At 39.6% G+C, this 15,256-nt stretch overlaps 1 protein-coding gene across 2 annotated transcripts; it reads right to left on the reverse strand.

Moving 5' to 3' along the window:
• Positions 1-1,328: 1,328 nt before the first annotated feature.
• Positions 1,329-15,107, reverse strand: si:ch211-13c6.2 (uncharacterized protein LOC100000125 homolog). 2 transcript variants are annotated; one of them, XM_062436248.1, is made up of 13 exons: positions 14,944-15,107; positions 13,715-13,783; positions 11,487-11,511; positions 8,376-8,462; positions 8,128-8,273; positions 7,897-8,016; positions 7,758-7,803; positions 6,204-7,077; positions 5,974-6,094; positions 5,770-5,835; positions 5,554-5,655; positions 5,194-5,443; positions 1,329-1,778 (listed from the first exon to the last, which is right to left on the reverse strand). In XM_062436248.1, exons 1-13 carry the CDS (start codon positions 15,025-15,027, stop codon positions 1,522-1,524), a joined length of 2,247 nt encoding a protein of 748 aa, XP_062292232.1. In that variant the 5' UTR covers positions 15,028-15,107; the 3' UTR covers positions 1,329-1,521. The 2 variants fall into 2 exon arrangements, with proteins under 2 accessions (XP_062292232.1, XP_062292233.1); XM_062436249.1 differs by lacking the exon at positions 11,487-11,511.
• Between the last annotated feature and the right edge of the window lie 149 nt (positions 15,108-15,256).

The raw sequence follows: 15,256 nt of genomic DNA on the forward strand, positions 1-15,256 counted from the left end.
TGCCATTCGTCTCTGCAGATCCTCCTAAGCACTGTCAGATTGGATGAGGACTCCTCGGTGGACAGCCATTTTCAGGTCTATTCAGTGATGCTTGATTGGGTTCAAGTCAGGGCTCTGGTTGGGCCACTCAAGGACATTCACAGACTTGTCCCTAAGCCACTCCTGCACCGCCTTGGCTGTGTGCTTAGGGTCATTGTCCTGTTGGAATGTGAACCCTTGGCCCAGTCAGAGGTCCTGAGCAGTCTGGACCAGGTTTTCTTTAAGGATATCGCTGTACTTTGCTCCGTTAAGCTTTCCCTCAACCCTAACCAGACCCCCAGTCCCTGCTGCTGAAAAATCCCCCGAGCGTGATGCTGCCATCACCATGCTTCACCGTTGGGATGTTATGAGCAGGTGATGAGGGGTGCCTGGTTTTTTCCAGACAGGATGCTTAGAACCGAGGCCAAACAGTTTATTCTTCGTTTGCAGTGTTGCAGTGATTGTTGTCCTTCGAACGTTTCTCCCACCTCCACACAGGATCTCTGGAGCTCAGCCAAAGCGACAATCAGGTTCTCGGTCAGCTCTCTTACCAAGGCCCTTCTCCCCCAAATGCTCAGTTTAACCGGGCAGCCACCTCTAGGAAAAATCCTGGTTGTTCCACGCTTTTTCCTTTTAAGAATTATGGAGGCTCTTGGGAACAAGCACAAAAATCTTATATGCACTGTCAGCTCTGACACATTATAGACAGGTGTTTGCCTTTCCAAATCACGTTCCATCAATTGAATTTAACACAGGTGGACTCCAATCAAGGTGTAGAAACACCTCAAAGAGATTTAAGAGAAATGGGAAGCACCTGAGCTAAATATCAAGTTTAATAACTTATTTCTGTTTTTGCATTTTCACTTTAGGGTACTGAGTGCAGATTGATAAGAAAATAATGAATTATTATAGAAAATTAATTATTTTAGCAAAAGACTGCAACATAACAAAACATGGAAAAGGTGAAGGGAGCCTGAATACTTTCTGCACTGTATACAGTATGTAGTTGACTAGCTCAACAAGTTATACTGTATATAAACTTTATTTCTTAATCAGTACCTCAGAAAGTACAAAGTAGCGTAACTTGTTGCAGTGCATAAAGTTTCCCCATATTGTTTGGAATGTTTGAGTAAAAAGATTTTAAACAAACAAAACAAAAACAGGTATTCATAGTTTTTGCAGTAATAGTGAGTTGAATCTAATCAAATGTGCTGCACAGTTCAAGGCTAAAATGTAAAAATGAATAATACTATTCTTGCTGCAGGTGATAATAGTAATATGAAGAATTTAAAGACATGACAGCTGTAGTAGACACATTTTTAATAAAAAAACATTTTTTTAAATTCAGTTCTTCACAAATGTCGACAGCAAATAATCTAAAAAATAAACAATGAGAAGGAAATTTAACATCAATTTGTGTTTTCAAACCCAATATTCTGTTAAAAGTGTGAATATTTAAGGCTTGAACTTGACTGTACAGAACATCTATGGAAAATCTCATGATTATTTCCTGGCCACAAGTTCGAGGAGGGTGGAGGTTATTTTGTCCAGGCTGTTGGAGTACTGAGGGCCCCTGTGCATCCTGGGCCCTCGCTCCATGTGGAGGGGAGGTGCAGAGGAGCGGGATTCAAAAAACTCCTCAGCGGAGGGGCGGTAGTCACGAGGCTGCATGTGATCTTGAAACCTTTCAGGATGACGTGCTGGCTCATCAGGATGCATAGCATGTGGTGACGGATACATCTCAGACATCCCAAAAACTTCTGAAAGAAAAACATTCGGGAAACAACTTCAATGGATTTTCCAAGTGGAAAAAAATGTAGGCTTATTTTGACAGAGGGATATGTCATTATCACAACATAAAATAACAAGATGAATTTACACAACTGTGCACACTGCCTCCAAAATTATTACACATACATGACAAATAATTTCAAATGGGTTTATACACAATATAAACAATTCTTCCACACAATGGGCCAGATGCAAGGATATGTTCGCATTTTTCTTCTTAAATCTGTCATACTTTTTTCGTGAGGTGGAATTTACGAGTGTGCCACGTCGGATTCACGAAACACTCGTATCACCAGGAAACAGTCGTAAATGACCTTCGTAAACATGATGAATCCCACCTGTTCTAAATGAACGCGCGTTCCCGAGAATAGTAAATTAAAATGAATGACGCCCCCAAAATACCAAATAAGGTCAGACGACCGGCAGGTTGTAGAGCTCCATCCATGAAAATGGCACTAAAGACTAAGAATAAGAACTTTACGAGCTCTCAGACTGAGGTCCCGTTCTCAGAAATAGATCAACAGAAACACATATTATTATTTAGTGTTAGTGGTGGAATTAAAGGTCCTGAGAAAGACAAAGAATGAGGAAAAATGACCCGTGCTGTGAACGCTGTCTCAGCTGTTGCGCACCATCACAGAAATAAAAACAAAAATGACTGAGCATGAATTATGCCAGAGGATGTCATCAGCCAGGGAGTTAAACTATTACTTCGATAGGCAATATTTCAATCAAATGAATAACAGTTATTAATAAATAGTCAGTTTATATTGTGGAAAAGTAACTGTGGAAAAGTAACTGTTTATATTGTACGCTTACATTATATCATAGTTTCAATTGTCAATTCAAATGACTGATATATCTACCTAAATTGTTAAATAGCCTACTTCTTTATACTAAATAGCCTAATTATTTTACAAACAGAGTAATGTCATCATGATTATGGATTCAGAAGTGCAATTTAATGAACGCGACATAGTATACACTTTCCCCCCTTCTCTACATCCCCTGTAGTTCACAGCCATTACTCAGGGGTCTCTAAAATACTGACAATATAATAATCGCTCAGCCTGCGGATCGACATTATTAATTTCTCTGTTAAGTGGTAGTAGGCATACAGTGATGTTAAAAAGAAAATCCAAGTCAGTTGATTCTGAAGCTCAACTGCTGATGTTACACCTGCTGCCGGACTGCTGTCAGCACAGACCTGCTAACACCTGGATGTGTCCCAGCTGCCTTTAAACATGCTGTGGTCCAGCCCCTCATCAAAAAACATAATCTTGACCCCACAGTTTTATCCAACTTTAGGCCTATCTCCAAGCTTCCTTTTCTTTCTAAGGTCTTGGAGAAGGTGGTTAATGAACAGCTGCAGTCTTTTATTGATCTAAATGGCATTTCAGAGAAGTTCCAGTCTGGTTTCAAGTCACGCCATAGCACTGAAACAGCGCTTTTAAGAATTTTAAATGACCTTCTTTTAACAGTTGACTCTGGTAAATCTGCTGTCCTGGTCCTTCTGGATCTGACAGCTGCCTTTGACACAGTGGATCACAACATCCTCCTGTCTCGCTTAAACACCTGTGTGGGCATTAAGGGTACCGTTCTTAAGTGGTTTCAGTCATATCTCTCAGACAGGAGCTTCTCTGTCCAGCTGGGCCAGTATTCTTTGGCCACTTCACCCCTGAGCTGTGGGGTGCCTCAGGGCTCTATTTTGGGCCCCCTTCTCTTTTCAATATATATGTTGCCATTGGGATCCATATTCAGAAAGCACAATGTCTCATTTCATTGCTTTGCGGACGATGTACAAATCTATATACCCTTAAAAACAAATGAGCAAGCCTCTGTCCAGGTCTTATTAGACTGCCTCAATGACATTAGATCTTGGATGGAAGTGAACTTTCTCTCCATGAACAAAAATAAAACTGAGATTATTTTATTCGGCCAACAAAATCTCCTAGATGGTTATGACAGCGCCATTGGCACCCTTAAGTCTCACTGTCACCCTTTTGCAAGGAACCTTGGTGTTATCTTGGACAGTGACTTTAGGTTCGATAAACAGATAAGCTCTATCGTTAAAACAAGCTTCTTCCAGCTAAGACTAGTAGCTAAAGTAAAGGCTTATCTCCCCAGAAAGGAACTTGAGAAAGTTATTCACACCTTTGTTACATCACGCCTAGACTACTGTAACTCTTTACTTGTTGGTCTCGACCAGTCAGCACTGCGTCGGTTACAGGTTGTCCAGAATGCAGCCGCCCGCCTGCTGACTGGAAAGAAACGGCGTGATCATATCAGTCCCGCCCTTGCATCTTTGCACTGGTTGCCTGTTAATTTTATGATCCAGTTCAAGGTTTTATTAATTGTTTTTAAGTGTTTAAATGGTCTGGCACCACCTTATTTATCAGAGCTTGTACAGCCTCACAGTATGTCCAGAGCACTTAGGTCGGCAAACCAGCTGCTCCTGGCAGTACCTCGGTCCAGACTTTGTACCCGTGGGGACAGAGCCTTCTCAGTGGCGGCCCCAAAGCTGTGGAACAGCCTACCTATCCAGGTCAGAGCTGCAGTCTGTTGAGCACTTTAAAACACTGCTGAAAACCCATCTTTTTTCCTTGGCGTTCAGCCACAGCTAGGCGAGAATCCTTGGCTCTTATTTTATTTTATTGTACTTTACTTTTACTCTTTTTAAAAAAAAAATTGAGCTCTTATTATTCCTTTACTGTTTTATTTATTATTATATTTGTGTGTGATTATATTGTATTTTAACAACTGTACAGCACTTTGGTTCAACTGAGGTTGTTTTTAAATGTGCTTTATAAATAAAGTTTGACTTGACTTGACTTGACTTGACACCCGGGATGACAACGCAGGGCAAGCCGGCAGAAGAAGTTGGAGATGAGGGTACCCGTGTGGAGGTGTTATGTTTTCACTAAATGATTATAATATCTTGCTTATAGATATAAATTGAGTTCCCCCAAAAGACATGATATCGTTGGCACACTGCCATTAGACAATTAGACAGTAACAGTCGTGTTTTATTGCTTTGGAGGACTGCAGGTTGGCTGTGCGTGACAGGTACAACAGGTCTGCACCACTCGTAAATTTTGTTCGTACCTAAGAGAAAATCCAAAATACGAGGAAATTGGTGAATGCGGCAAATCCTCGTAAATCACTCGTACGCATGGTTTAAGAACGAATCTGTGCGTACGAGTGGTTCTTGCATCTGGCCCAATGCTTTTAATGAAAAATATTTTGTAATATTTGACCAAATGCACAAACTCAGAACTTACGGAGGTTGTCTGTCAACTTACCCATTACAGCATGCTATGCAGCTTATAGAAAATTGTTTATTTATGTTGACGTTGAGCACATCGACTAATGCCATAAATTTACCTTCATAGCGGCGTCTGTTTGAGTGTCTGGGTTCCTCGCGTACAGGATGGTCGTATTCTTGGTGCCGCTCATCAGGATTGTGCTGGTGCTGCTCCCGACCTCTTCTTCTGTGATCTTCTCTAAGATAGAGATCTTCTGACTGTCTGATGTCTGAATCTCCTCTGAAGGATCTCTCATATTGATGTCGTGGAGGCAGCTGCATGTCCGGCTTTAAGCTGCTGGAGATGCCTGCACGACCGTGGCTATTTTGCTGTAACAACAAAAACACATTCTCCTTTCATTATTTTCCTTTGCAGAGAGGAAGAGAATTAAACAACACGCTAATTCATAAAAACTGTCCCTTTGCAGGGTGGCACATACCACAGTCTTCTCAGATTTTTTGGTCTTGAATTCTTTCAGAAGAGTGCAAAGTTTGTCCTTAAGGAACTCTGCCTCTTCTGCATTCTCAATTTCAATGTTGTTCTATTAGGGAAAAGTCACAAGGGAAAAATACATTAAGATCACATGTACAATGAATGGCTACATAACAAACACATCACTGCTATATGATTTGCAAATTCTAATACATAATCTTACCAGCATATCAAGGACCCTCCCTGAGTCAGAGCCTCCTCTTTGGTAGCTGTCAGTATCATATGGGTTCTAAAAAACAACAGGTTCTACATCACTACAACCTTTTTACTGCATAAATGAGTACACATTGTGAATAAGATAGAAATATGAATTATTGACATGTTACTTGTTCATCACAATAAATACCCTGACTTTACAGTTAACTACCTGAGATTCTGTGTAAAGGTCAGAATGTTGTGTTCTATGGACTTCAGGTTCAAACAGTACACCACCTGATCTAGAATGACCGCCAAACTTTGGATTTGGAGGTCTATAGTCATCATGGAACCTGAAGCAGAAATCAAACATAAAATGATATATGGAGATGAAAATATAGCATTTAGTTAAATAATATAAAACATTTGCATTTAAAAAAAGGTATATATTAAATCACTCACATCTCGTTCGCATTCTCCAGTTCCTCTGCAGTGGCATCAGAGAAGCGACTCTTTCTTTTTCTTTTACAGTGTCCTTCATCACCAACAGTCCCTTTCAGGAAGTTCCTAAATGGCTCTGGGATGTCAGACGTGGACCTGGTAACTTCCATTGGTCTCTGGAAGGGTCCTGTTCTGCTAGGCCCAGCATTGGAAAATTGCTCCTCTCCTCTTACTTTATGCCCATAATCTCTAATAAAATGTGTCTGGTCATCTTCCATGAGTGCAGGAAAGCTCCTCCTCTTGGCCTCTGATTCACTAGATCCCTGCCTTCCTGCTCTATTCCTGCTTTCATGTCTACCAGATTCCCTGTCCAGAGACCACTGGCGTTTATCGTCTTCTGGATACACCGGCTGTGAGGGCTGATACTCAGCAGATCGATATCGCCCACGCCTCACTTCCTCAGTGTAGAACTCCTTCAACTGATCTTTTTCTGGATATGGCCTTCTGAAAGGAGGAGCCCCTTCGGGGTAATACTCTGGGCCATGGTGCATCTCCTCCCTAGAATCATACTTGTGAACACCACTTGGCTTGAGTGCAGCTGGTGTTAGTGGCTCTTCAACATACTCGTCTTCATACTCCCTACGATAATCACTGTCCATATTCTCTCGTCTGTACATATCGCTTTCTCTGTAATCTGCTCTCTGCAGCTCCTCTTCTGTGCAGTCTGTGTTTAAAGTGTAAGGGTCGTCTGGATGGAATGGGGCTGTGTTTTGGAAACCTGGGGAAAACCTCCTCTCTCGGTGAGAGAACTCTTCTTGATAGTTCCTGAGTCCTGGAGGTTGTGTCACACTCTGTGGGATATTTCGATCCCTATTTTGCCTCGGCCTTGGGAGAACTAGGAAACAAATTTAAAAGTAAAAATAACAAAGTATTGGATCATTTGCAAAGTTTTTATAAACACTTCTTTTATAGTTGCAGTGGTCCTAAACCATGTGCTACGTACAGTAACTTGTAAACTGTTCAACTACACGTGGAATGAGGTCTTCAAGTATTATTTTTTTTAATTTATAGCAGTAATCATTTCACCATTAGTTTAGAATAATATTACAGACAGTATTTCCTTTATGAGCTGTTTTTAAGAAATTCCAATAGAGAAATGCCAAAGATTTGCATCTACAAACTATGTTTGCATTACATAATTTGCCCACCAGAGACCACTGACGAGTTTATTTTTCAACTGTAAAAAGTCATGTTCAAAACATGCACATTGTGACACAAAAAAATTATCATCAGGAATGTTTGTGTATTTCATGTGTTCATTATCATTATCGGCCTGAAAAATCCTTTTCAGCAAGGCAATGATTATTAGTTAAAAAAAATGTCAACATGCATGTTGACATGTTGAACAGTTACCATACTTTTTGTAATACTGTCCTTTACCACATATATTCTGGGTGGAATATTGACTTATCAATAGACACATTCCTATGTGTGTATCAACGCTTACAAAGGCTAGTGAGAACAAGCTTAGCAAGCTTAACTAAGCTTGATTATCTTTTTTTTGTATGAATGTACCTTTAGAGATGTTTAATTTGCCCACAGTCACTGTTTTCTTCATTGGCTGTAACATAAAAAACATTTATTACTCTCAAAATAATTTCATGATTTTAAAAGTAGACATTATTTATTCAACATGACAAATTGGTGTGCCCACCGTTGGAGATCCTCTTCCATCCTGTCTCTCTATTATCTCTGCTCTGGCACGTATGATCTTTCCTCCTTGGGTCATTATGGATTGCTTATCCCAGGTCACCAAATCTGGCCGTTTCAATTGCTACACATACACAAGGTAAGACATTTTCATTTTGTTTTCTTAAGTAAAAAGCATATCAGGCACTCAAAAAGTTCCACTGGAGTTTTGTGAAAACTAATGAAAATGCGTTACCATGTATTTCTGCCTGTGTTTGCGTCCTATCACATGATGGACCATTTCTGGAAGATTTGTAGTCACATTACATAGCCTACATGTGTATCTGGGTCCAATGTTTTGGTCAGCAACGTTATCTGGCACTTCATCCAAAAAATTCAAACCTAGGAAAAAAAAAGCAGGAAAACGTATAAAAAGGCATAAAAATGAACATGGAACAAAATGGAATATTTTTTTTAAAGAAGAAAAAAAGTAAAGTTATTCACCAATGATAGGCTCATCAAGCTTCAAGTATTCCAGATATTGTAATATGTCCTCAAATTCTGGTACAGTGTGTTGTCTAACACCAAGCCCTGAAAAAGCCAAACACTCACAGTTAGCAGGCATTACAACAGAGAGGGTTTTTTTTAGATCAATATTATGTACAATGTATGGTCTTATTGTTTGAATATTGTCTTGCTGTTTAGCTTGTATCAGATGTCTTTTGTGAGATTAACTTACTTTGCTGGTCAGATCACAGTATAGTACAATGGTTCTGTTAACTTTTGTGTAGTTCTATTTTTTTGCTTATGGTCCAGCAACACCCCAATGTGTCACTAGACGTCTCACCAACTTTTGCCTTAATCTTTTTCCAGACATCCAAGTGTTTGATGAGACAAAAGTCTAATTACATGAGATTTGTAGTGAGTATTAATTTTGTTAAATAAATTGCTTCATAATGTACTTGATTTCAAGACCATTGCCCAGAAAGTCTTACAAGTGGATGATCACATATTACATGTATATGACATGCCAAGAGGTGTAAGGGTTAATATTTTGGAGGTTGGATTCTTCAGTTCACACACCAATGTCAAATCTGACTACTGTCGATGAGTAACCATACACATTTTATGTATGATCTCCACTGCTTTAGCTTTGAACACTTGAGTCCTCAAAGTCTGCTCTACTTACATCAGCACAGAAGTGATCTCTGAAAAAAACACATGGTACAATCTTCTGTATCTCATGATTATTTGATGGAAAATGTCTTTATGTAAGGAAATGTTGACTGATTAAAATACTACCAGTACCACACACCATTTTTTTGCATACCTGATGCACAGTTTTCTTTGTTTAATCGTACACTACATTCCTCAACAGGTAAAGCTGGAACATGGTTCTTGGGGCAGCACATTAGCAAACGTGCATAGATGTTGTTTGAAAAATGTTTAATGGTGATTTCTTTTATGTAGTTTTTTCCTTTCTGTTTTGAATCCACCTCCCAACAGAAAGGTGAATTTAAAAAAAATTAGCTGGTTTCATACCCAGCATTGCACAACCCATTGTTATGACATTTGGGTGTCAGCTCCTCTGCAACCTACAGTTACTCATAACACCTTTCTCTGTGCAGAATTGTGGAGATGTTTACTTGTATCTTTCATCCTATAATTCTGTTGCCAGTAAGATAAGATAATAAGATAACTTCATTATCAATGTACAAGTACAATTAAGTGTTGTTTGGAGCCAACTCATAGATGCCTAATGGAAAAAGTGGCATCTACATGGAGCGCTCCGGCCCACTGCGTCCATGTGTGACGCTGTGCCAAGTCAGGATGAATGCAGCTGAGTGTTGGTGAAGTCATTGATGTTTCAGCACCAGGATGACTGAATGTGAGCCTGCTGTACCCCTCATATAGCTGTCAAATTTGGCTACAGTAGTTTTTGGGGCAGCCTTGTGGGAACAGGTAGGACCGGGCATCCAAATGTCTGCAAGTACCACCCATTTGAATGATGGGTGAATGAATGACATTTATGGACAACAAAGTGTCAAAGAGCACAAGCAGAAGGCAGCTGCTCTCTAAGTTAGCGCGCGACAACAGGTGCTAAGTGAAACTCTTAGCAGAGGATTGTGGCTGATGAAGGTAGCCAACTCGTGTAAATGTAAAGTCCATAAACTCTTCCTGTACGGATGCTGAAAAGAGCTGTTTAGATTTTTTCTTCAAGAGACTGCAAAATGAAGAAATTCCCCAGCATGATTCATCCATCAAGAGCATGTATAAAACTGGCCATGACAAGTTGCACAGTCCTCCACCATAAACAAGATGAAAACATACATGTTGAGAAGTTGTCTCTACAGTTTGTTGCAACTTTCATTCGAAAGAGAGATGACAGCGACAATGAACTATGATGACACTATTGCATCCCTGGAGCAATCCTCTACAACGTCTTGTACTGTAAAGCCTTCTAAGGGCATTTTCAAATCTGCCCTGTATAGACTTTGAATGGGACTCTGGTTGGTTTTCCACCTTTGTGCGATTTGTTTGTCCCATTTTTGATGGGAGCGTGATCCGACCTCGTCTTGAACTACAAGGCATACTCTACAAGTTTGAGCTATACAGTGGTCTTTGCATCCTGAAATGTGAATCAGCGAAATCAACAGTTGCAAGGAGGTAGATGGAGAGTGAATCGAATTCCAACCTGGATACAGCACAAAAGATGCTGGCTTGTTAATACAGACAGGTAGGACCTTTTTCAGGACTTTTTTCCAGTGTTTATGTCCTTGATCCCACCCCAGACACAATTAACCAATGAGTGCTAATAAAGTTTTCACATGGCTTATGGTGATACATTTTGGTTCACTTAGATATTGCTTTCTGTGTAAAAATAAACTGAACCAATGGGAAAACACATTAAGTTTACCAACTCTTCCAACGATTCAGACCAGAGCAAATTAACTATAGATTTGAAAATACCCTAATTGAGGACATAACTGAGTTATGCCTCTCCCAAGCTTATATTTGGCTCATAGGAGCAAGCTATACTTGGGTCATCCAATGATATACAAGGCACATCCATCATGATATTTCTGGCCATGCCACTGTTTTGGGCAGATTGGGAAGATTTGAAGTGACAAGCAGCGCCATTTGTTGCACCCTGGCTTGCTTTTGCTAGTTTCAGTAACCAGAAACAAACCAGTGCAACATTACCAGACCTGTATTAGTCAGGCAACCAGACGTGCTGGATTTATGCAACTGTTGTGCCATATCGGCTGCCTGAAACAGTTTTTTCTGCAAACTAACGATGATATATAAATACCAGGCATAACACTTGAGGAATTGTTCGACATCTCATTCCATGGGCCTTAATATGTTGCTATAGCCACCCCTACGGGGAAGGTTACGGAGGCCTACTACAGTGATTTGTTTCAATTCAGTCACAAGAACATTAGGGAGGTTGGGCGCTAAGACCTTGCTCGATGTCCATTAAAACCAGGCAACAGATTAGAATTGCCTCCCATTACCTTAATGTTTAGACTGAATTACCTGACAGATCACATGGCAAATAAACTAGAGCCAGAATATAACAAAATGACCAGACTGAAGATGAAGTTTACTTACCCGCAGCAACAAAGGCATCCTCTTTCTGCCAGGGATGAAAGGAGAGCAATGAAAATTAAATCAATCAGCACTTCACAATGGTTAGAGTTCACCACTGCTATAAACAGAGATAAGGTTATGTCACGGAAGAAAAACATTTTTAACACATTTACTTAAGTATGTGTAGTTAAAGTAGTTGTGAAGGAGTCATCTTTTTCAAATGTCATGAGTAAACATAAGTGATTATAATAAGTGGCGTTCACAATGCAAGAAGTATGTCTTATGAACTAACTGGTAGGAGGTTATATTGAACGTTAGAGGCCAAATTAGATGTGAAAATTGGCTATCTGTATGCAGGGAAGCAGTATCTAATTTTCAGCTTGCAGCTTAACGCATCTGCTGCAGACACTGACGGAGGACCGTAGCTGCTCAGTTGCTGACAAGTTATTGTGGCTAGACAACCACTTTGGACAAAGTTTTATCATTTGTAATGGTCAGCTGTGAAAGTATTGTCCATGTTTATTTGTTTGTCTACCAGGCTTCATTTTCCAGTAGTAAGGTGTGTGAAAGCGTTGAGTCTGAAGTCAGTTATCAGACCTTCCCACCAACACAAGAATCTCAAGTCTCCATACCAGTTTCCCATGTGCATTACCTGTGAGTGTTGCAGCTTTTGGTCAAATCAACACTCTAGCAGACGATTTCCCGAAATTTCAAGGTGCAGACCTATTACATTTCTGGAAAGTGTTGGAAAACATGTTTTTCCATATGAAGCAGACACAGAAAATTGAAAGAAACTGTCTACATTAAAGTGATGTGAGACAGTAGCTCAAGGACATCCTCCATATGACAGAAACCACAAGACAGACCCACTATCAGAGAGAATCTCTCACGAAATACTGTTCCACAGAATGTTAAGCTCATTTGATGAAGTGACCTGACTTCATTATCCAGGATTTCAGGTTGTCATGTACAAAACCATCAATACCATTTCATTTATTGATGCACAATACTTGACATGTGAACCAAGGCAAGTTCAGTTATAGCTGATGGCTTTCAGAAAACAAATGTAAGGTTACATTTTGTAGTGCAGAACTGTTACACAGCACGCTTTTTCTACTCTATTCAAGTTGCGTGCATCACAATTGTCCAGATACAATGATGTGAAACAACATGAAAGAAATGAAGATCAAGTCTTATGGGTCCGTCTGACCAAAACATGCTGACATGTTGCCTTCACGTGCCATACACATACTACCAGGTGGCTCTTCAAAGAGACAATGCTCCTTCAGAATGACTGTTCCTTATGCACTAAATGGAGCTTGAAAGATATGCAGGTCTCTTCCTATGAAAAAGCTAAGCCTGTGCAGAAACTCTGACCCATGCGTCAGAAGAAACTGGCAATGCAGATGGTGAACTGAAGGCAGATTGTATGATGATGCCTTGCATATATTTCATTTCATGTAATATTAGTGATTACTGAACTATCAATAAAATATTGAGCACAATGCACTGCCTCGCCATCACAATCCCAACCCCAAGAACGCAGAGGAGAGGGCCAGGCTTTATGGTACTCACTCTTGTAGGCAGTTCTGGAGCAACCAGAGTGCCAGGATGTGGCAGTTTCAACCCTCACACCTCACACCACCAAGGACACAGTGTTCATGGTGGTTAAAGGCAAACATAGGTATGCAACAATTTTCCCTGGTTGTTCATTGTTGCCAAAGAAGTGATGGAAAAGGTAGTCATGGTTCCATGAATGAAGAATGTAAGCACATATGCAAAAAATGCCAATATGCACAGGATTTGAGCATCAAGTCTGACTCACCTTGCCTGTTGTTGACACTGATCTGGTATTTAGTGTACCACCAGTGTATCTGGCTTTGACATACCAAGATGCATTGTGTTTGACTAGAACAGAAATAGATCCGGTACAAACCATAAGGATATACAAGCAGGCAAAAGATAAGATATAGACTGGATCAGTCTTTAAGAGGGAAAAAAGTCCACAAATCCCCAGTCATTGCCAGCAGTAGGGAATATAGTTTTTGGAGACTCCTTGTTTCCCAGCTATGAGAACCTGTGAAGGACTTGTGACTGAATGAAAAGAAAAGCAGGTCAAATGAACAACAGTGGTTACAGTTACGGGCTCGCTAACAACCTATAAATCTATCACTGGGTATTTTAGCTACAACAGTACAACTTTCAGAGACTGCATAGGCAAGTCTGCACTGGTAAATTGTCCTGTATACCTTTATATGTCCTGGTGTAGTCATGTGTATCTTGTACAAGGTATCACCTCTTATGGATTTTTCGCAGGCCTTGAGAAAAAGAGAAAACATAAATCACTATCATATACACACAAAGGTATGACGGTTGACACATTATTTGGTACATTTAGCTTAAACTAATGCATTCTTTATTCTTCCCTCATAGCTATAATAAAAAATAAGTTGGGCTTACTTCGAGGTTGCTGTATTAAGACTGCTTTAGATAAATTGGGAGTGACAAAACGCTTAAAGCAGACTACTCAACACTGTATCAACCTTTCGAAGTAAATGAATCATGGCAAGATGTTTCAATGCCTTGCCTCACTATGAATCACGAAAAATCGGATACTAAAAGTCAAATATGTACTAACAAACCTGCAAGAAACTATTTATACAGCAGAAAGGAAAATTACTCCATGTGGAATTTGTGTGGAACTCTCCTGGTTTGAACATTCAATCTGAAACAACACAGCTTCTACCATATGAATTTGTTATTCCTAACAAAACTGTGCATAATATACATCCCACTGACAAATTTGACTCAAGATATGTGGATGTCAATGTCAGTTATGAAGAAACAACTAAAGGTCGGGGTTGTGGAAAAAATTGATTACTTTGACACTCAAACCAACCACTCAGTTAAACTAGAAGCCAAATATGTAATGTCATACTATGAAAACAAAAAAACTTTATTACTTTTACTGGGACAATTTATACCCAATATCCTGTTACCATATTGAATGTATCAACCAGTTGTAGGTAAAGACATGTCTGTTATGTTATCTTTATTTCATTATGATGTCCAAGTGCCCTCTATTATTGTCACACGTTTTAAGTGATGCTTTCTATAAAGACAGTAAAATATACCACGACATTTAAAAATAAAACTGTTAACTATTTAAAAGTGGTCAGTTTTAACCATATAGACTTTATTGAACAAAATAACTAATGAAATCAGTTTCATCTCAGATTTAATTAAACCTATATAACACCAATAGTTGCCCGGTAGATGTCGCCACTTTGACTTTCAAATGCTTGAAAACAATAACAATTTTGAATGTACTTGTTTCATGTTGACTCAAATTTTATACAGCTTCGTTTACCTAGCACTACTTCAGAGCAGCTGTTGTATCAAACTGCTTTAGATGAACTGTAGCTAGACGTAACAACTAGTGTAGACAGTGTTTTGACAGTAAGTAACGTTAGCTTACCGCACATTCAATAAACTCAGTCGAGGCTTCATCTTCGTACGGTGTCTCGAAGTTGTCCATCGTTGAATATTGTACTCCTACCATACAAAAGAATTAACGTGTGCGTGTGTGGTTTATATTATGTGTACTGTATGGCTATCAGCTACACTCAGAAAACAATGATGGCTAACGTTATTTCCTGTCAGAGCGATAGCTTCCTGTATGTACGTGCAGTTTGACCTCTGTAATTCACATGCGCGGGTTCATTTGTCCTAGTATCGCGAGACATGTAATTTTAAGGCAAACCATGATCTTCCCCTAATCCTGACCAAGT

This window comes from Scomber scombrus, chromosome 16 (assembly GCF_963691925.1).
Source record: "Scomber scombrus chromosome 16, fScoSco1.1, whole genome shotgun sequence".
NCBI lineage: Eukaryota > Metazoa > Chordata > Actinopteri > Scombriformes > Scombridae > Scomber > Scomber scombrus.

Bases quoted from the DNA above. Each gene is read 5' to 3' on its own strand.
- si:ch211-13c6.2 (XM_062436248.1), bottom strand. From the start codon at position 15,027: ATGGTAGGAGTACAATATTCAACGATGGACAACTTCGAGACACCGTAC. The intron at 13,784-14,943 runs GTAAGCTAACGT...CTTTTTCTCAAG, and splicing joins CTGAGTTTATTGAATGTGCG to GCCTGCGAAAAATCCATAAG. The intron at 5,444-5,553 runs GTATGTGCCACC...TTGTTGTTACAG, and splicing joins AAAAATCTGAGAAGACTGTG to CAAAATAGCCACGGTCGTGC.